General features: G+C 41.8%; 1 protein-coding gene across 2 annotated transcripts; it reads right to left on the bottom strand.

Annotated features, from left to right (window-relative positions):
* Positions 1 to 4,984: 4,984 nt before the first annotated feature.
* On the bottom strand, positions 4,985 to 20,556 carry mypn (myopalladin). Of its 2 annotated transcripts, XM_054600478.1 has the most exons (20): positions 19,478 to 20,556; positions 15,759 to 15,934; positions 15,612 to 15,663; positions 15,062 to 15,509; positions 14,893 to 14,967; positions 14,666 to 14,807; positions 13,990 to 14,013; positions 13,513 to 13,629; positions 12,653 to 13,424; positions 10,890 to 11,969; positions 10,670 to 10,802; positions 9,987 to 10,064; positions 8,676 to 8,897; positions 6,609 to 6,758; positions 6,445 to 6,524; positions 6,094 to 6,220; positions 5,804 to 6,011; positions 5,517 to 5,682; positions 5,264 to 5,397; positions 4,985 to 5,171 (listed from the first exon to the last, which is right to left on the bottom strand). In XM_054600478.1, the coding sequence occupies exons 1-20, from the start codon at positions 20,554 to 20,556 to the stop codon at positions 4,993 to 4,995; spliced, it is 5,442 nt and encodes a 1,813-aa protein (XP_054456453.1). In that variant the 3' UTR covers positions 4,985 to 4,992. The 2 variants fall into 2 exon arrangements, with proteins under 2 accessions (XP_054456453.1, XP_054456454.1); XM_054600479.1 differs by lacking the exon at positions 13,990 to 14,013.
* Positions 20,557 to 22,511: the final 1,955 nt, after the last annotated feature.

Raw genomic sequence — 22,511 nt, 5'->3', positions numbered from 1 at the left:
GATATTTGATTGGAGAATGTAACCGCTGTATGTCCTCTGGTCAGAAAAAACTCAGCTACCAATTTGGGCCTCAGGGTTCCTCAGAGGTCTCCTCGGTGTTATCGCCTGGCTGATGTCCAAGACGTGTGTCCTTTGTGTCAGATATTTGTATCTCCAGATAGTGGACAGCCTGAAGAGTCCAAGGTGTCTGTGATCCCGCAGACAGTGAGGGAGCAGCTTTTATAAGACGGAGCAGATGAACAGGTGGCAGCAGGTGGAGTCCCTGCCCCCCCCCCCCCCAACCACACCCCCGATCTTCAATATTGCATATAGAGAAACACACGCATGCAGACTCATAAACACACACACACACACTCACACACACACACACACACACACACACACACACACACACACACACACACACACACACACACACACACACACACACACACACACACACAAACACACAGACAGTATATACACACACTCAGCACGCACACACACACACACACACACAAACAAAACCTTAATGAATTTCCAATTATCTTGGGCTGGGCTATCTGGCCGTGGCTTCACTCAGAGCCATGTGTCACAAACACCAAAAGTCCACCATCTGGTAGCACAACTCACCACAACTGATGGTGCAAACAAACTTTAAGAGATTGTGGATATTTACCAAGTCAATAGAAACTTGACAATTATCATTTAAGGTCTGAATTTTAATTGAGATATAAATACAAAAAACTAAATTTTGACAAATTATGGTTATTACTGTCAGGTAATGTCAGGTATCAGCAAATATATTTAACTACCCAAATGTTTCTAAAATGCAAATAAAAGCACCAGTGTAATTTTTATCTAATTAAAAATGTACTATACTTAAATTTTACTTTTACGTATATGCAAACATAGAGTACCTGAGCTCCTTGTATAAATAATAGTTTTCTAATTCTTACAGAATCAGTATTTTATAAGTTAAAATATTTTCTGCTTCTAAAATGTAAGATTTTTCTAAGTAAATGTTTAATTACTTTGTTACTAAATCATTGGTATATTTAGCTGCCATGTGTCTTTATTTATAAAACTAGATTTGGAAGCATCTGTGCCAGAAGTCCATCAGGTTTTAATAAGCCACCGATAAGTGCCCTTTCACTTCTCATGTAACTGGTGTGCATGTGATAATAACCATAATCTGAGATTAGCCCGAGGCAACAGAAGTGGAAGTGTGGCCCATAACCTGAGGGATTTTAACAGCACATCAGGGGATTATGGCTCCCAAACAATATGGGCCAAGATGGTGTACAGATTACTGCACCATCTGAGATTTAGAGAGCACTTTGGGAACAAGTAAAATACCAGAATGTTCTTCTACTTTATATATATAAAGGACATCAGTCAGAAAGTGTGTTTATCAGTGCTGTGCTCTTAATGAATCACAGTATGTGGGATGCATTAATGTTCCTTTAAAATTTGGGACCACATGTGAAATAAATAATTGATCTGTGTGATGGTCCGAGAGAAATTAGACAGACAGAATAATTTGTCTGTCTGTCCTTTCCCATCTGCCAACATTGAATTGTGTAATTCAGGAGGATGGATCTGAATATCTTCCTCTGTTCCACACACACAAACACACTGCTGACTGTCAGCACACACAATCACACAAAAAACACTTTAATCATACTCAGCTTTTATTGTACATTCAATTCTTATAACAATCTCTCAGTTTCGCTTTGAATCGCATTTATTTGTGTGTTTACCTGAGAGAAGGTGCATAGATTGTGCAGATTGTCTTTACTTATAAAATAATGAGCTAGTAGTTGTTATAAAATACACAACAATATAGAACTCGATTCCGATTAGTTTGATCTTTACCAACTACAACATTTATTTACACATTATTGCATCAATATTAGTAATATGTGACAATTTTGCGCTGTAAAAAGGAGACATTCTGCATGAGCACTTTTGATTCTAAATACATTTTGTAATATTTCTTTACTTGTAAGTAAGAGAAATGAAAAGGCAGGAATTTAACTTATAATGGAGTACTTAAACACCCTATTATTGGTACTTTTACTTAAGTAAAGGATCTGAATTCTGCTTTATTTTCTGGTGCCAGCCTTTGTGGGCTCCTGTCACTGTGCTGGCAAACTCAAAGCTTGGGTGTAGAGGCAGGTTATGAATGATTAATCACTGTCGGAGGCCTAGAATAATGCCTGTCTCTGGTATTGGGTCATGGACACAAGCTGATGCTGTCTGGTCATTTTGGGATGGACTGGTTAGCTGTGCAATTAGGCATATAATCCCATCTACCAGTTGGTTCATTGATTACAGATTGATGTAGTTTGCCAGCTGCTGCTTGTCTTGTCTGAGGGCCTCGTCTCAGACGTGGCCCGGCCCTTCCGTGTCTTCCACCCTTTTTTTTTTTTTTTTTTTTACAACCACTCACATGATTGGCTTGTCTGAGCACTGGTGGCTGAGCCATGCTCTCTGTCAAAAGCCATATGTCACAACTGAGGAGTGACCCGTCTGCTCTGACAGAAGCATGTACCCTCGTAAATCCAGCTCTCCTTATGGATAAATGGAGATTAAGGCACAAAGCTTATGTTTTAGTACAGGAGAAAGTGTAGGAAAGGATTCCCTCTGCATATGTGTGGTTTGACTTGATAAATCTCATTATCAGCACAGGATTAGCTGAAAAGAGCAGTGGTAATAAGCTCATGCTTCATTTTAAAGAGCAGAGAGAAACACATCGCAAGTGTGTCACTACTATTGGTTTCCAATGTGGGAACTTTTATTGCTGTTTTTTTAAACAAACTCAAAAGATAACTGTAATTATTGTGTCAAAACTGCAGTAATTGAGTGAGTTAATTTAGAAAAATGTATAACAGTATTTGAAACACCGGGCAAGGTTCAGTATAAGTGAGCTATGTAATTAATGAAATAAAATAAACCTAATTATTACGTTTTCAAAACCCAACTCATTCAAAGCCCAGAGATATTTACTCCTTAGCAACACACACAGCTCTCAGTTAACAAGTAGGCCTGGCAGCTGGTCGGATGAGGCTCGGGGTATAATTAGGTCACATAAGGTGAATGTAATTTTATGCCTATTTGAACTCTCTTCCCCTATAATTGGACTGATTAGCAATGCTTAATTGGCTTCAGAGCATTCCTATTTGTTTTGAATTTGGCATCAGTTTAAGCTAATAGTGCTCCGGTTGCCGCATAGTCATAACAAGCTCTCATTAAAGACAGCAGAAATTTTGATTTTAACCCACAGTAATGTCAGAGCAAACTATCCATTATACCAAGGGTGTAAATTACTGTGGAGGACACAGGGGGTATGTCCCCCCTACTTTTTCAGAAGGCAGTTTCGGACCCCTCCACTTAATACAGTCTGAGAAACCTAACGTTACATTAAAGAACAAGACAAACATACAATAGCACCAAGCAGAAACAGCTCAAGCTCCCCGTCCCCTCTCATGCCGTCATTCAAACCAATTCAAGCAACCAGCAGCTCAGCAGAAGTGTTATGTTAGCAATGTCCAAACCCTCCCAAGCTACAGAAGACAAAAGACATTTCTTTAAAAATATAAATGTGAGTGTGGTCTTCAGACAATCTATAATAGGTTAACTAACATAAAGTTATAAATATTCATAGTGGGATCATGTTGGAATATCAATATCACCCACTAAACGTCTTCAAATTAGCTAGCCATAGAAAAGGGCATTGTTGAATTGCTGTTATTGGAAACACTTTATTATGTATGTAACTCAGCAGAAAGAGTCCTAGGTAATAGCAAAGGTTCGTTTTTTGTGACAAAGCACCTCCTCCCCCATCTTTGAAATAAAAAATCTGTCCTTGCATTAACCTCTATCTAAAAGAAGAGACATTATAAACTTCTTTAGTTAATATTTCAGGTGCTGTCCAAGCAGCATGCATAATTATACCCACCTGTTCAAGCAAAGTAAACATATCAATCATTTGAATAAATATAACTTTATTCTGAGAGGGACAAAACTATTTTACAAAGTGCAACTTTACATCAGTTGAGTATGTGCTTTCCAGCTTTTCTTAAATTTATTTTTAAACTGACTTTTATCAAAGGTCAATGATAACCTCTGTTGACTTGTTGGTGTCGTTTCAAAGCAAAGCTAACAGTCTGTCTTACCACAAAACAAAGAGCTTTTAGTTTTATCTGACTCATTCCTCTGGTAATGCATCTTGAACTTTAGATATGATCGATATAAATCGTTGTCAATACAAAGATGAATTAAATCACCTGAAAGCAAAACATATTTGAAGAAATCTTTTGTGCTTCAACTAGTAACCATGAATGAGACCTAACAGCATATTATTATAACCATGACTGCAGACACAGCAGTCACGTGTCTTGCATCATCATAAAACCTTGGCATGCATGCACATGAAAACACATTGTGCAAAAATATGAACCAGTGATGAACGTCAAGAAATTCAAATGTCTATTAATATACTCTAAACAACCTGTGATTATAAATAAATAAGTTTATATTCATAGAAATTTCATCTAAAATTTAAAAGAACCTATTACTAGCAGTTCAATAAGCAGTGCTTGTTGCACTTTGAGAAGAGGACTAACAATTAAGAACCGATGATGTCACCAACATTCAGCAACACCCTCACAATCATAGCTAAATATGATATAAAAAAAACAAACGTGAGTCATTCAAACCTGTCAGAGAACACTGTTCAACCCCAATGAAGGCTCATGAGCTAAGACTTTGCAAAACTGTTTTTCTGCATGTGAAACACGTTTCATATGACTTGAGTAAATAGGAATGGTGACAAACCCACTATCAGTGCTGATAGCTTTAACACAATAATTCATTGCCATTCATTGTACCACATCAAATGCATCACACAAATCACATGGCAATCTGCTTGTCATTCTCCTTTTAGTCCTCCATGGTTTTGACCTCAGTGTGTGCTGGGAGAACTCTGAGGGTCGCCGGGCTGCAGTTTCACAGCTCCTCACTCTCCAGCATGGCCTCGGGGGGCGAGCTGGAGAACAGGATGGGGTAGTTCTCCGACGTATTGAAAGCTGACGTGATGTCGAGCCCCTGGCCCGTCAGAGCTGCGTAGCGGCTGCCCGTACGCGGAGCCTTTTTCATGGGTGCAGGGATGCTCTGATGCCACTGTGCTAAAGGCGCAGCAGACAGCTAGTATTACTACCAAATATAAGGCATATTTGTTAATAAAGCTGTTAGTCACACAGCTGTACAGAATATTCACCGTAGATATCAAGCCTGCAGGTGCAGGATACAATTCCCGCCTCGTTTTTTGCTGACACTGTGTACCAACCAGCATCGTCTTTTGTTGTTGGCTGGATGAGGAGACACACGTATCCGGTTGCATCCTGGGTCATGCTGAAATAAAACAGATCATGGAGAATTCATTCCAGTTCCAATAGAGATCTTTGAAACTATTACGTTGCAGTACACGGTATTAAAACAGCTACACAAAGAGGCTCAGAACTCCTACTGACCTGATCCTGTCCTTAGTTTTAGGAATGGTGTCATTGTCTTTCTTCCAGAAGATGACTGGAGGGGGCATGCCCACCACCCGACACTCCAACCTGACTGGAGTCCCATCAGGAATACCCATGTTCTGCAACTTCTCCACAAACTGGGGAGGGTGCTTCATCTCTTTCTCTGAAGTGGACATGACTTAGATTACATGAACTTCCAAACAGGGCATGGGACATCACACTATATTCAACTGATTTGTGTATGAACAATTCATTCCTTTTCATTGACCATGTCCAGTCCTTACCCACAACTTTAAGCTCTAGACTAAAGGAGCTCTGCCCGGCTTTGTTGCTGGCGATGCACGTGTATGTGCCGGCGTCATTCTGTGTCAGGGGATCAATGACCAGAGAATGGATGCCATTCTCCCGCACCAACATCTTGTGGTAAATGTCTGGATAGATTGGCCTCCCGTTGACCAACCACATGAGTTCTGGGTTGGGGAGGCCACTCACCTGTAGGAAAAAAACGTTGAAAATAAAGTGAGGCAAAAATTCAATATCTTTCTAGTGCTACACACCAAGACCTGCTGCCTACCTTACAGTCTAGTCTACATAGCCTTCCTTCATGAGCCAGCATGTCCCCCGGAGCCTGGAGGAAGTGAGGCCGAAAAAATTGTTCCTGGGTTTGCTCACTTTCGACTTCCTGTATGCGGGCTCGCACCCTGAAAAACATGAGCAGAGCATGTTTTGGGGCACAAAGGCACGCTTTGAGGTTAACCCACGTTGGTATTTATCGTGGTGTATGTTAGCATTTTAGTTTAGATACACATGCTCACAAAATATCACTATTGTCAGGGAGGATAATCAATAATTGGCTGGTTCCTCATGCTGCAGAGGGCTTCTTCTTACCTCTGCAGATCACACTGCACACTCAGTTCCTGCTCACCTCTGAGAGTGAATAGGTGTCATTCGGTTTCGGGGAGGTCCCGTTTGGACTATCAAATGACCCGAGCAGCTTATTCGTCCCTGATGGTCATTAAATATCAAATATTAAATTTTGCAGCTGCTGAGAAGACGTTGGCAGTATAAACAGGAAGTGTGAGGTATCACCTGTGGATTAGCTGCCATGATGGTGTAGTTGCCGTCGTCGTCATTGGTCGTTGACTCTATATGTAAAGCACAGGTCCCATCCCCCTCTCTGATCTTCTTGTATTGGGTGTTCTTCCTCAAGACCTGCTTACCGTCCTTGAACCAGTAAACCTGATGAGAGAACACATGTGGAGGATAAATAGATAGATAGATTACAGAATAACAGGTTGCTTCACCACACAAAACATTCTGCCTTTTCTCCAAGGCCTGGCAAATAAAATACAGCTGCAGTGGATCCACATCTCATCAAGTCACATTTGATTACAGAATAACAGGTTGCTTCACCACACAAAACATTCTGCCTTTTCTCCATCTGCTACAAAGAAGGTTCCTTTCCTGAAACACTACTCAAGTTTTTCATAGTCATCCAGCCAAAAGAATTCAACATAAATGGAAGTCATTTTACTAAAGAGGACATCCTTTATGTCCTCGTAGACAGGACAGTAAAACAAAAAGTGCATCTCATTCTCAATTTCCCCGAGCTCACGCAACAAACAGATTCTGTCCTCCTCTGGAGTGGAATGAAACCTACCGGTCTCTAGGGCTAATGGTAATGTTCCTGAGCGTAACTGTGCACATAAGGATCTTTGTCTTTTGTTTAAGTTGTACTTAAGATAAAGTTCTGCATTATAGTTATTCTTTATGAGACAATAACTTCGTAACCTTGGTTTACACCAAATGTCAACAGACCATATTTTCTTTATGCATAAGAAACAGTTTGGTCCTAATCTCCTGAATATTACAAAGTAACCTGTTCTGAAAAATGAAAGACAAGTCGGTCATATTAAACAGAGATTTCAAACCCTTAGCCCAGGGATGGCCATGCAAAATGTCCCAATGAAATATCTTTTTTGTAAGTCTCTGATCAGACATCTTCACCAGTCTATTCCAAAGTCGAAGCATTTGACATTTATGTCGGATGTTTGGTGGTTCCCAACCCATATCCCCAGGAATGGCCAAAACTGATGTTGATTTTTGAACTCCCAAGAATGATCTAATAGCTCTGTGGTGCACAGTGTTGCATCTTGTGTGCTCACGGAAACCCCAAACACCAGAAACATAGTCAGACACAGGACATACCCATGAGTTATATAGTTGTGTATAAGTATGAAATCCTAAATTACCACAATGTTTAACTTTGTTCAGTACAGATCCTATTGCTCTTCCCACTGACTGAGCTAGAACATTGACAGCTTCTTTAAATATCATGTGCTCGTCGAGGGTAATGCCAAGATATTTATACTGTTCAGTGTAAGATAGCACTGTTGAACCAAAGTTAAAAACAACGGAACTTCTCTGTAATGATTTGTGTCTAAAATGAACTATTCGTGTTTTGTCTTGATTTACCACTAGCCTCCATTTCCATGCCCACTGTCTGATCATCTGTTTTGACCCCCAAATTAGAAGCTTTAATTTGTAGAGCTAAATCATTAATATAAATGGAAAACAATGTTGGAGACAAAACATCTCCTTGCTTCACACCAAATTGTTGGAAAAACCATCCAGTTGTGCATTCATTCACTTGAACATGAGCAACAGGTGCTTGATAACGGGACTTTAAGGCAAAATAAAACTTCCCGTTTATACCAGAATTTAATAACCTATATTCAAGAAGTTCCCTATTAATCCAGTCAAATGCCTTCTGGAAATCAATAAAACAAACAAATGTAGACCCATTCTCCTTAATCCTTGCACGTATAATGGAAGTGACTATACATATATGATCAACACATGCTCTGGCTTTTCTAAATCCATTTTGCTCGTCTGCAAGAAAACCTGTCCTGTCAAGGTGATTTACAAGTCTGCCATGTAAAAGTGAAGAATATAATTTATATACACAACTGATAAGGCTTAAACCCCTATAGCTGAGAGGAAGCTTTGGGTCATTTTTTGAAGATTTAAGAATAGGTTTAATCACTGTGTAGGAATAATGCTACTGTCAAAACAATACGGAAACAGGATAAATGTAAGGGATAAAAGTGACAAGAGCATGCTGTCATTTGTGTGACATAGTTGATGACCTCTCACCTTTGGAAAAGGGATTCCCACTACTTTACATGACAAAGTGACAGGCACTCCTTCCATGGCTCTGAAGTTCTTCAGTTTCTTGTCAAATATGGGCGCGATGCATCTTCCTGTAGGGACGTCATCGTGCTGCACCTCATCATCGGACTCCTCCACCGGCGTCCGCTCCAAACGGAATTCGATCTCGCTCATTAGTCTCTGCTCGAAATTGGACACTTTGTACTCCTGGAAAAGGAAATCCACCACATAAAAGTAATCACCACGATCAACGTTTGCATTACATTTGTTTTGAGACAAGCAACAAATGCTCTCAGAAAGGCATGAAATAATCAGGAACATGAAACAACGTGCATCTATTTATCAGGTATCAATTGTGGTATTAAAGTAACAATCTATAACTCATGTCACTTTAAACCACTATTTGATGATTATCATGCAGTGGCATGGCATCTGTCAGGCGGTATCATTCCTGGTTGGTAAAACATTTTGCTCATCCAACCAAACAAAATTTCTGGGCTGAAGGTTAAACAGAGAACAGAGGAAGATGAAGTCTAGAGGTGAACTGCAGAGTTGAAAGACAAAACTAGCAGGATATTGTTAAAGAGTGTGAAATGAAACAGCAATATGCAGGTTTGTGAGTTGAGGTTGTTTTTTGGTTTCAGAAAAGTTGTGATGCCGGCCTTTTGGGAAAATCTGAAATGCAAACAGAAGAAACGGGCTGCAAGCTTCAGTGGGGAAAATGTAAAATTGGTTAACTGAAAACTGGAGAATACAGCACTACACAACAGTAGAGTGAAAGCAAAGCTTCACTCTAAAATAAGTTGAATTACAGCAAAGCTACCGGGTTTACTAAACCGGGACTAAGAAAAAGTAGTTAATAAAAAAGATCAAATTGACAGTGTACATATTTAATTATAACTAAATATTGTTAAAAAAATCACATGCAAGCACTTGTTCACAGGTCATACATAAATATTTAACCTTTTTTGAACATTTGACTGTCTTTAGCGCTGGTCTTAAAAAATGGCTTGTTGTCTTACTCGTCAGTTTAGTAACATCATACAACTAAAACGTCTTTCAAATTGCTGTAAATAATGAACGCTTGCACTTGCAGGCAGGCACTACACAGAGATGTAGTTCAATACTCCCCAACACTAAATGCAGGTTATATATTAGTACAAAAGCTGGAATGCTTGATTAGAGATATTAACCATGGTTTTTAGGCAATTAAGTTTTTTAAATCTCGTTCTGAAACATTCTAATAACCCATACGGCTCGAGCAAATCAGTGCTTTGGACGGGAAGATCCTTGTACCTCATCATAGTTAATGACAGTAGCAGGAATGTTTGGTCCAAGGGGTCTGCTCGCTGTTTTCCCCTCATTACTCAGCTTCTATGAGAGGATAGGGATGGATGAAGACACACATACTCTACACACAAACACATAGGCCTACTGATGGAATAACACACAAGCTAATTGTTAATAGCATGCGCATGTTGTTATGCTACAAGGACATACAACAATGAATAGCTGTGGAGGGAATGATGGCTGATGCTCTGCTGAATGGAGTTGTTCCTCATTGCCTCTGAGTCAATCTGAACGATTTACCATCCCTTTATCATTTTACGTTTTGAAATATCTGTCCTTTATTATCTTTTTTAATATATTATTCAAAATGAATTCATAACTAGAAACCTGGAGACAAGTGAGAATACAGCACAGTCATTGGTTAATAATCAGTAACTACATAACTTCATTCTTAAAAGCTTAAAACTGTTGCCCAGTTACAATGTTCCGATCACATACCTACATGTCAACAAACAGATCATTTATTGACATTTATGAGCAAGGATGTGATGAGGGTGAAATCCACTTTATATTCATAGAATTCAGTGATTTTTTTTTATTTTTTTTGTAGTAGTTTGCATTATAATACATATTCACCACCACATCACTGCAATTGAAGAAATCAAGCAGAGGTGGAAACTACTTTCTACCTGTTGATGGGGGAAATGATGAGCATCTTCTTTAAATCTAAGCTTTTTCTCAATATCGTGGAGAAGAATTTCCTTGCTTCCGTGAATGTCTTCAATCGACGGGAGGCGCACCTTTGGTACGTTCCTTTTCATCCTGAAAAGACAGAAGGGAAAAAGGTGTTGTGTACATGTGACAGTCCACCAATATCATGAGCATTGAAGTCCATCAGAAAGTGCGTACCCTAAAGGAGCTCCCTTGGGCAGGCCCATTGAGTTGGTGGGCTGACTCGGCGTCAGGGACGGCAGGACGGAGCTCAGGAACGCCACAGGGTTTTGAATGGGGCTGGGGGTGGAGCTGCTGGACGTGGGAGAGGAGGCCTGGGGAGGCGACTGGGCTCTTATGGCGTTCAGGAATGCCGCCGACACCGTTGTGGGTGACGACACGAGGGAGGGAGGGCTGTTGGGAGACCTGAGCACCCGTGTGGGGAAGATCCTTGGTGGCGGGGAGAATGGTGGGAGAGTAGGGGAGCTGGCTGCGGAGGAGTTGAGCTCAGCGGCCAATTCTTGCAGCAGAGGGACCGGGGATTCTGTCGGAGAAGGACTCCTGACTGGTGAGAAGGTCTGAGCAGCTATGAACTCTTTAGGCCGGGCGTAGTTGAAGGTGTGGGAGGTGGCGGTGAGGTTCATGAGGGAGGCGTGGGTGCTTCTCAACAGCGGAGCAGGAGATGTGATCTGCTGTAAGGCCGTGGTTGGACCTGTAAAGGCTGTACTTAGCTTTGGTGCAGGCGGAGGGTAAAATTGGGGTGAAGGGGCAGTTCTGGCAAGAGCTGCAGGGGACAGGTTTAGGTGGGAGGCATGGATGGTGTTCATCTGGGTTACAGGACCTATACTGAAAGGGGGAGCTGTTTTCAGCTGTGGAGGTGGAGGAAAGGTCACCAGGGAGGAAGTCTTTAGCTGAGGAATTGAAGGAGGGGTGCTCAAAGCAGAAGTGTTGAGAAGAGGTGAATAGGTGGTGTTGACTGTTGGAGCTGAGCTCAGAGAGGGAGCAGGGGGAGTGGTGGTCAGCGGAGGTGCAGAGTGGGGCGTCTGTTGGGGGGGCAGCGTGGTTTTAAGGAGGGGCTGGAAAGGTGGCGGATGCGGTTCACGGTGCATTCTGGGTGACCACAGCAGATCTTCATTGGGGCCTTGGACCTCGGGCTGGATCTGGATCTGTAATTGTCTCTGGGACTGAAGCTGGGTGTGGGTTGGGGTCTGAGGTTCGGTCTCCTGCTGTTGCTCCATGAGGACCTGGTTGTGCAGGAGCTGGAGTTGGACTGGGTCCCTGTTGATCAAAGAAAAAAGAAAAGAAAAAGAAAAGCCAATAAATGACACTATACATGGTGAAAATGAGAGCAGCTCAGTGCACTGCCTCATAAATTAAGTCCACGCTATAAACCCCAGCAGGAATGAGCCAAGGTCAGCATGAAGAATACTCTGCCCTTTTATGGGCTACCAACAAGTAGCCTACAAACAAAACACCGTGCAAGCTCGAGACACTTGCAGCTTTCATTCTAAACAGGGGGCTCTCATTTATGTGTCATCAAATCACTGCAAATATTGATTAACGAAACGATGCAGGACAAATTGTCATTTTGTATTTTAAGCCTACAATGTATAAAACAGCAGTAAACAGCTCATCATAGCATAAAATATTTCTATATATATCTTCTATCTATATCTATAGCATTATCAGAAATATGAGATGAACATAAATGCATAGAGGTTCACTTACAAATAGAAAATGCCATCCCTGGTTTTAGAAAGCTGGAAGGTCCACATTGGAAGTCTGCATGCATTCAGTTATGAATTGCAACTGAATGCAGCTGCTAGTTGAGCACGAGGGTGAGGAACCTCCCACCTCTCTAAACAGCCCATCTAATTCACTTTTAATAAAGTTTCAGCACAGTTGTGAAAGGAGACTCATGTGCTTCTATGTGTTTTTTTTATTTTATTTGCTCTACTCACAGTTTGGGTTTAGTCAGCACTGGTGGTGGTCCTTTGTTGACTGAATTGGTTGCGTCCTCATCCAACTGACTGGATGCATCACTTTGTTCATCCTCCTCATCCTCAGGCAGTTTGAAGTGTACACGCAGGCCAACTCTGGCGCCGGAGCGTGAGTCTTTGTGGTTTGTCTGGGCGCCTGTCTTTAGGCAGGAGTTAGGAGGGGGATCAGGGAGGGGCACCACAATGAGGCTCCCATTCTGATGGTTTGGGGTCCCCTTGACTTTGGGGCTCGTATCAGGCGATGTCACCGAAGGTGGGGACACTTCCTGCTCAGCTGAAGTCTCAACTGCAAACTGAGAAGTGAAGGGTTTTGGGTATGAGAGAACCTGTCTGCAGCTCTGTGGTTCTGGATGTGGTCCACTGGATCCAGGGAGGTTCTGGTGGATTGAGGAAGGATCTAGGTTTGGGGTGCTGGTGCTGCGAGAGGAGCAGGAGCCGCTGCTCAGGCTGGAGGGTTCCAGACTGGGTAGACTGGTACGGAAGGGGTCTGGACGCAACATGCTGAAGCCATGGGGGTCAAGACGGAGGGTGCTGGTGCTCAAGGGGTCCAGACGTATGGTGGTAGAGACCAACGGGTCTAGGCGAATGGTGCTGGAGTGGGGCTTGATGCTGTTGGTCACAGTAACCTCCGGTTGAGGGTTTACGGTGGGAGCTGATGATGGTTCTTGGATTTGATTGGACTTCACTGTCAAACTGCTGAAAGGTCTCACGTGGTTGCTGTTGCTGCCATTGCCTGATGAGAATCAGACAGACACATATCAGTATTTTCCATGCTCTTTTATAAGAATAAATCATAGCTGAAAGTAAAACAGGAGCGTTACCTTTGACCCTTAGTGTTGCAGCGCTGGACACGGTTCCATAGTTGTTGCTTGCTGTGCAAGTAAACATTCCCGAATCTTCAGGAAAGACCTCAGCAATGACCAGGGTGCATATTCCCTCTTGAGGAAAAAATGAAAAAGACATGATACTCACATACTCACGTTGGTTTGTATGACTGAATTATATTTACTTCTGAACTACATATCATGAGGAAAGATGCGCAGTGAGGTTTCTCTGTGTCACTGAGAGTCTATCTGCAGCTAAAGCAGGTTGAAGTGATCTGCCATGGTGGTTTGACACAGGATGAGAGACTACCTTATATGGTCCAGGGACAAGCAGCTCTGGCTTATGTACAGAAGAATAGCAGCAGCCTTTGCCAATGACTATAAACATCTGAGCAGATTAATATGTACACACTGCAGCATCATATACAGACCGCAGCTTCTATGTCGCAGTCAACACTTTAATTCAATATGTACCTGATTCGGCTGGAGATCTGGGCTCTGAAACGGAAAAAAGCACCAAAATCATTATGAAACTGTGATAAACGTTATGGTTTAAGAATATGTGGCACTTCTCTGAGAGTCATTATTATCACTCATCACATTCCACAATCAGTTGATGCAAGATGACCTTTATTTGTCAATTATTTACACTTCTCTGAGAAATATATTTAGTATATTTATGCTGCTGAATTCCAGACTTCAACACTGTATTATGAGATGTTATTATTATTATGTACACCACATTTCTGCATGTAAACACATTTGTAACCTGAAAATATTTTACAGTAATATCAATATTTTTCAGCATTTTAGGCTCATTAATAATATTCCTCAACCCGCATTGGACAGGACTTTATTTAAATTATTAAGGACTCTAGGTTTTTATGTCTCGCTACATTATGAATACTCAATGGACATACAGTACACTAACAAAGTGTAATTATTCAAAAGTTATTTATTTTACTTAATCAGGCAATTTGGAGACTTGTGTTTTTATTGTAGCATCATTGTTTCTTTTTCATTTTCTTGACGGCATGTCAAGGTTTCTAAGAAATACTAAACTGAGATTGCAGAAATATATTGAATTTAACTCAATTGCAAATCAGCAAGTCCAATATTACGGCAGTAGTGGAGCAGCAGCTTAACTTACTTTTCTCCAGGATCCTGAAGTCAGGAGAGTCCTCTATAATTTTCCCCTCTCTGTACCAGTCCACTTGAGGGGATGGTGCCCCTTTCACACGGCACTCCAGCACCACCAGCTGGCCTTCTGACGCAAGGAGGTCCTGCAGGCTCTGGTGGGACATGACAGTGAGTATGTTACGTCAATAAATGCATTACAGAATGCAGTGATGTAAATTCTGCTAAGAATGATTTTACCTTTGTGAATACAGGGGCAGCCATGATGGGATGGGCGTTCAACCCTTGTAGATAGTTGTGGTTGGAGGTTTGACTCTGAATATAAAAAAACACACGTGTTAAATAAAATATACAAAAACAATCAGTGGACAACAATTAAAAGAGGAAGGAATCGTTTAAGCTCTTCTACCTCAGGTTGGGGTGTTTGTGTTGGAGCCGATAGGACAGGCAGCGCAGGCGAGAACGTTGCGTTCAAAGGCAGTGATGTAGCTATCGATGCAGCCGTCTGGAATGGTGGCACTGTGGCTGTGACAGATGTTGACACCTCCTGGGCTCCTGAAAGTTCTGTATCACCAGGTGGCAAAGTAGGAAACACCTGCACAGGTGACACTGTTGCCTCCTCCGGAGCAGGGTGTGCTGTGGATGCCACAGATGGCTTAGAAGGCTCTGCGACTGGAAGTATGGTAGCCAATGTTCGGACTGGTAGAAGAGGTTCTGGGAGTATTGGGTTAGTTGGTGGAGAGGAGATCTGCTCCTCTGGCTCCTCAGTGGCTGCTGCAGGTTGGGATGATGGAGGGTCTTCCTCTTCTGCAGAGAGAGTTTGGCTCGATGAGGGAGGTGAAGACTTCTTCTGCAGCCTTTGAAAATCACAGAGGGAGGAAAGGAACAGTCTCATTTAGGAAAAATCCACATCAGTTATTTTTATCAGAGGGTCTCAATGACAATGTGGTTAAACTCACTGGGCTACATGTTCAAAGTGCTGCTCCCCCTCAGAGTCCGTAGAGGAGGCACCTGTAGGTTTTAACAAACAAGCGCACACAACTCTATCACAGACCGTGTTTAACTGAACCGTAAAAGTGTCAGTGACAAAGAACCATGAGAATCACCTTCGACATAGATCTCCGCCGACGTTGAGTCAGTGCCATAGAAATTAGATGCAAAGCAAGAGTAACGTCCAGTGTCTTCCTCGAAGGCCTCTGCGATGATCAGAGAGTGCAGCTCGCCGTCGGTGATGATCTGAATGTCAGGGCTGTTGTCCAGCTCCTTGCCCTCACAAAACCACCTGAAATTAAACATATACACCACAATGCTCAGTGCAATTCTACATTATTTTACTTCTTGTATTTTAGATATTTTTTATTTTTTTAAAGCATGTCGGATATGCAAATGTGTTGGAGAAAATCACCTTTGTGTAAATTGCATCCTACAATTAGCTTTAAAGGTACCCTTTGGAGTTTTTGTTAGTGTATCTCTCTTTTGTTTGATTTGTGCATGAGCGGCAGTGCAGAAGAAGACTGATAGATAAACATGGATGTAAAAAAAGTCAGCTTTGCAAATGTTTTATGAGGAAGGAATTGCTTGTTAGACCTCGAGGTTACACGCACCGTGTTTGGGTGAGAAACACTGAATGTAAACATTAAACTTTCACAGGTTGTCATTAATATGGTGATCAATATAACTTTAAATAGATATTGGAACCACTACATACATGTTGGTCAGAATTGACGTGAGTTGGTGGGTAGAGTATATTTTAATGAAATAGTTACTGACATGTTCACCTTGACTATATGTACAATCTGTAATGTAACTTTACTTGAGCTGTTTTCAACACGTAATCCACTTCTTTTCCACTTCAGTGATATTGTTATATGAATTAACTATTAATCCAGTAGGATATTCCTACTCTTGCTTTTCTATTTTAAAACCCTATCTTTACACAGTTCCCTTTTTCCTTCTGTTAACCCTCTGACACCATTTGGTGTCAGAGGGTGCAGTGTCTTTCCCAGTTCCCTAATAGTGCCCCTGGCTCTGTGCCATCCAGCAGAGTTATGCAGACCAAGAGCAAAATGTTTTGATGAGCAAGCTGTATCCCTTTCCCTGTAAGACAAGAAGCAGATTTAGAGGCTGCTTCAATGAACAAATGTTGATGTTATGAAGATGAGATGATTTAATGAAAGTTTAGGTAATTAATTGTCAAATCTTGTGTTTTCTTAAGTTTTATTTATTGCCTTTATTAATGTGGGGAGGGACAAAGGATGACATGAAACAAAAATCTCTGGCTGGACACAAGTTCAGGAGCTTATGTCAGGTCAGCGTCCTATAGCCAAAAATCAGTGTTGTAATCTATAATTTTATGCTTTCAAACATGAATAAATGGGTAGAAATTCTTATTACAAGAATAATATCGTTCTACATGGCTAACATTACGTACCAGTCATTAGTCCTACTAAGTAGAGTCCAGTACATTGGAGATGCAGTTGTCAATAGTCTATTTATTCATTGTAAAACTATAATAGTACATCTATAATTTCCCCAGTCCTGACCGGCAACATAATGCAACGGGCCTCTACGTCAAAGCACATCTATTTTGAGTAGATGAGGTCCTGGTGCTTTATAAAACCCAGCCAATAAACAAAGAGGAATGAGCTGATGTGTTACTCTCTGGCAAGATGTCATCGTACAATCATAAATCATATCCAGATCCTCACAGATCACATGCAGTATATGAAACCATTTTTTCAAATAACTATGCAGGCCATTACACAACTATACTAGACACCCTGGGGTGGTATGTCAATGTTCTGTCTGAGGCGAGCTATGTCATTTCTAATGAGTAAGGGACTAAATTGAAAGCATGAGTAGTAGAGGAGATGGCAGAGACCCCGTTTGCTGCACCTGTCGGGGCTATTTTCCCTCTGGACTTCAGAACCAGGGAGGAGATTCCCCGCTGGAGCCTGGGGGCTCTGACTGGCTGACCCAATCACATATGCATAATGCTAAACATAGACTCAGTAAACACACAATGCTATACCCTGACACACCAGAGAGAGTACACCACTGCAAACTGATGGGAAATATGAACCTGACAACTCTATTTGGAACTTGTTTAAGTCATAGTTACTAACCCAGCAGCTGCAGGGGGCAGGAGGAACAAGCACAAAGATCTTTATCTTAACAGAATATATCAAATAAGAGCCAAGCTTGAACACAATGCTAAGGACATAACAATTTGTAAAGTAAAAACCACTAAAACAGAACTCAAATCTTCAGACTTGTATCTTTGTAAGACACTGAAACCAAAAACAAACCGTATAAATATGTGGTTAAGCAATAACAGTATAAATCATCCTCTCACCAAACTCCTCATGCTTCTGTCAAGAGCTCAGACGTTCCATTATCAGACGTGACTACAGCTCGCAGTGCCAGCCCAGTCTAAAAATGGCAGAGAGCTACATTCTCCCTGGACACATATATGTTGGTGGCTCAACAATGTTCAGTACGACTAACAAGCCTTTGGCCCCTATATTCTGAAGCCTCAGCTTCACTTCAGTTGAAGGCTTTGTTTTCCTGGGAGTACAGGCCAAGCCAGGGTTTCTAAACATATCTGCCAAAACTGCCATAAAATAGCATATGACAAGCATTGACAAGAGTGTAAATTTGTGCATAACGTCATGTTAGTCTTCAAAATGTACTCTGCTTTACCCTACCATCTGAATACAATGAGAGCTGTAAATGTATCTCCTATTTTTCACATTCTCCTTGTCCCAGACATAACCCTGACCACCAACGAACACACACACAAACACACACTCACACCATTCAGCATCAGCTGTTGGTTATCGTCACACGTCACTTCGGTCTGGATCTCCCCCAAGAGAGAAACATCATTCATCTTTACTCACAGTTCACAAAACACTTTGTAATAGTAATTCAGCATTGTTGAGGACGCACACATTGCTCCATCTTTAACACAATGTAGACACTAGTCTGACTGATATATATATATAGATAGATAGATAGATACATATAGATATTTGAGAGTTAAAAACTCTGAACGCAATAAATTGACCATTACATTTTTAAAAACATAACTTCTTAATTCTTAAATAAACTGAGCATTTATCCCTTAAATGATTAACTCATCAATGGCAGCAATAAAGTAGCAATACTGGGTAAAAAAAACTATAGATGGAGTATATGTAAGTCCTCCATTATTATATTATTAGTTAAAGTCCTGTGTTTAAAATATTACTGAAGTAAAAGTATGTTAGTATTATTAGCAAAATTTACTTTAATGATCAAAAGAAAAATGGCCCCTGTGAGTGTTAAACTATTAGATATTATATGATTTAATTACTTTTATTGATGCATTAATGTATTAATATATTACTTGTTTACTCCTGAAGTTATGGATAGTTAGTTAACCTTTTATATACCTACGGTTGGAAAGTTAAAGCTATAATTATGCATGATATAGTTTTTTATGAAAAATGTTAATCACTAAAGTAACTAGAAACTTAAGTGATACATGTAGTGGAGTAAAAAGTTCATTAATTCTAGTACAAAGTAGCATTAAAAGAAATTACTTTTATACTGAAGTACAGTACTTAAAACTTATATCATGACACCTTACCCTGAACTCTTGTAACATCTTCTCCAGACAAAAAGGTAATTTAAACGATCCAGATCCTCTATGACAATGCGTCATCTCCAATGACACTTTTCAGTGAGACTCATTTTGAAAGAGCATGGAAGCAGAAAGTCTCACTGTATCGTCTGCTAACTGAGAAATAAACCAATATCATATAGTCATTGTTTGACTTACCGGACTTCAGGCACAGGGAGTCCTCTAACAATGCAGTCCAACTGGACCTTGCTGCCCTCGGGAACCTCCCTGCTTTTCAGTTTCTGGATGAAGAAGGGAGGCTCACATGCCGTCTCCTCTGCGTATGGACTTTCTGTCAGGACACAGTTTTTAGCCTCCTCCTCCACCTCCTGGGAAACATGGTCGTACTGCAGCTCCTCGGTAATCCTGCTATCCTGAAAGTCCACATGCCCGATCCTAGAGTCCAGCTGGGCCTCTGGTTGGTGGCTAACAGCGGGGCTGGGTCTCTCCTTCTCCACCTCCACGGGCATGACGGAGCGGTCCCTGATGTCAGGGCCGAGGGGATAGACTGTCCCGTCGTTCTGGCTCTTGTTCTGGTTCCTGCTCCTGTGGGATTTGCTCGCTCTCGGTCGTACCCGTTTGGAGCTATTGGCCTTGAAGAGCGAGGAGAGCTCCTCGATGAAATCTGCTGCCTTGTTGAGGAACTCCTTCTTGGACTGGGTCTCCGGACCATACGGGGCGTTCCTCCCCGCCCTGTCAAAGTCGTTGAATCCCTCACCGGTGTCCCTTGTGTTCCTGATCATGTTTTCCTGCTGTGCGGACGCTTTGTGCATCTTTCTGTCTGATGTGAATGTTGTGTGTGTTGCTGGCAGTTCTTTAGGTTCAGAGGCTGGCTGGGTGAAGGGCACAGCGGAGGGGGCAGGAGAGGCGTTAGCAACATGTAGGGGTTCAGAGAAAGAGGCTGAGGAGATGTTGGAGGGGGTCAATGGTGTGACAGAGGCCTTGACCTCTGCCCTCTCCTGACGGGGCTCATGTCCGATGGCCTGGCGGGCCAGGTTCACACTCTTATCCAGCTCCTCTTGGCTGAGGAAGGCTGAGAGGTCAGGTAATTGGGGATCATTGTGGCCCACAGAGTCCTCGGCCTTGCCTTTGAGTGACGCGTAGATCTGAAGGCGCGAGGAGGAAGCATCTGAGCGATTCATCTCACTGTGGCGCTGGTGGGTTCTGGCCTCCGCTAGGTAGCTCTCTCTTAAGAGCTGAGACAGCGAGGGTGGCTGGTCAATGTTGTTCTCCTCCATGCTGTGGAAATAATGAAAAAGATATTCAATTACATTCCACACACAATTCAAAGCACAACTTCTGTTGGAAAAATATTTATTTTCCAACACATACCGTAGGTTTAGTTATGAATGTAACTGACAAAAATGAAGTTAATTAAATGTTCACCATGATGGATGAATGGATGTCTACAAGTTCATTTAAATACTGCACCGAAAATGACTGAAACCATCAATCCACCAATCGACTACTGGATCAAATTCCACCTTCTTAAATGTGCTGCTTCTCTTTATTTGCTTTGATAGGAAACTAAAATATTTGGGGTTTGGACTGTTTATCAGACCAAGAAGCAAACAGGCAAAACGTCCACTTGGGCTCTGGGAGATAGTGATTGACGTTTTTCACTATGTTCTCTTATGTTATTGAACAAACAATTGATCAGTTATTTGAGAATCTAATTTGCAGACCAATTGCAAGTGGACGCCCTACTAAGCAGTAATGTAAAGTATATGCAAATTGCAGACAAAAGGATGATTTTTTTTTGCATTTTAATTGACTGACATGTCTACCAGCCATTTAAACGACTACAGTAACTTGAGGAGGAAGGGCTAATGGTCAGACGTCAGCTAAATAAATAACGATAAATAATGTATCTTATACATATAGTAGAGCGCTAATATGAACAAAGACTAATATGTACTGAAATATTATAACTCACATTAATATGACACTGAATTATTTGACTGCAGTTAAAAGCGGGGGATATATGGTAAAAATAGTTTTTTATTTTAGCCTAATTTCAGCCTTCCTCTTGCCTTGACAGAGTATCAGGTTCATGCACTGAAACCAGAACTGAAGGCATACAGGCAGGCTTCCACCTCAGGCCGACACTTATGTGAAGTTTAATCTTTGCACAACTTTTTGACACTAGGCATGAGCAAGTTATTGAATACAGACACAAGATAGGGTACACATATGCCACTGACACTCAAATCAGCGCAATCGGGAGAGGCAGCGATGCCCTTCCAACGGACCTGAAGCTGCAGCTGTTGTGTACATTCATCCTTTGCAAACAGGCTCCAAGCCCACAGAGTCATATCTAATAATAGTGTGGAGTCGGTTTACATGAAGAAAAATCAACACACAAAAAAAGCAATCCTACTCATCCCCGGTGTCCTTGTTAATCGTGATTTTGATCAGCCACAACAATCACTGATCAAATGACACAAACAGAACTATAATTATCATATATGGGACACTGCCGGATGAGATAGCACACAGTCACGGCCCACTCAGATGAGCGGGGCCCCTGGCTAAACATCCAGGCAGGTTCAGATAATTCAATTTACCATTCAAACAGAAATAGGCTCAAACCTGTCTGAGGCTCAATGTCAGAGATTTTCTGAGTCTAAACACAGCATATGAGGCTAATGCCAGAAGACAGTCCACAGCACACTGTGAACAATTTAATTAGGGGGTGGTGTGTTTTACCTTCAGAATGAACCCAGCTGGCCCCTGTGAAGGACTGGTAAATCCTCAGAGTGCACCTGTGCTCAAAGAGGGGAGATTCCGGTCTTCTTGCGTCCGCCACCTAAGGAAATCTTGGACACAAGCAGCTGCCCAGCCTTCCCGGCTTTCAACACACAGAGTTCACCTTGGAGTTTACGGGAAAGTATGGAGCTGAACAGCTACGGTAAACTGTTACCAGTACAAGTAGCAACATTTGTCAGTGCAGTAGTCGCAGGTTATTTTGGGGAGGCCTGGCCCATGTGTCGGGGTGGCGTCCCAGCTCATTGGCCGGGGGGGTAATGCTGTAAAGGGATTCCTCCTCCAGCAGTCCGTCACAGACCTCCATCCCACAGATTTAGAAGCCCCTTGTTGAGCCTCCCAGACACTAATGTTAACACAGCAGATTAACAGTCCATAAAGCACTAATGTTGCATATAAAAATGCAGACGGTAATGTGAGTCAGTCA

The sequence above is a fragment of the Anoplopoma fimbria genome, chromosome 6 (assembly GCF_027596085.1).
Source record: "Anoplopoma fimbria isolate UVic2021 breed Golden Eagle Sablefish chromosome 6, Afim_UVic_2022, whole genome shotgun sequence".
In the NCBI taxonomy this organism is placed as follows: domain Eukaryota; kingdom Metazoa; phylum Chordata; class Actinopteri; order Perciformes; family Anoplopomatidae; genus Anoplopoma; species Anoplopoma fimbria.
This window is presented reverse-complemented; position numbering and strand designations above follow the sequence as displayed.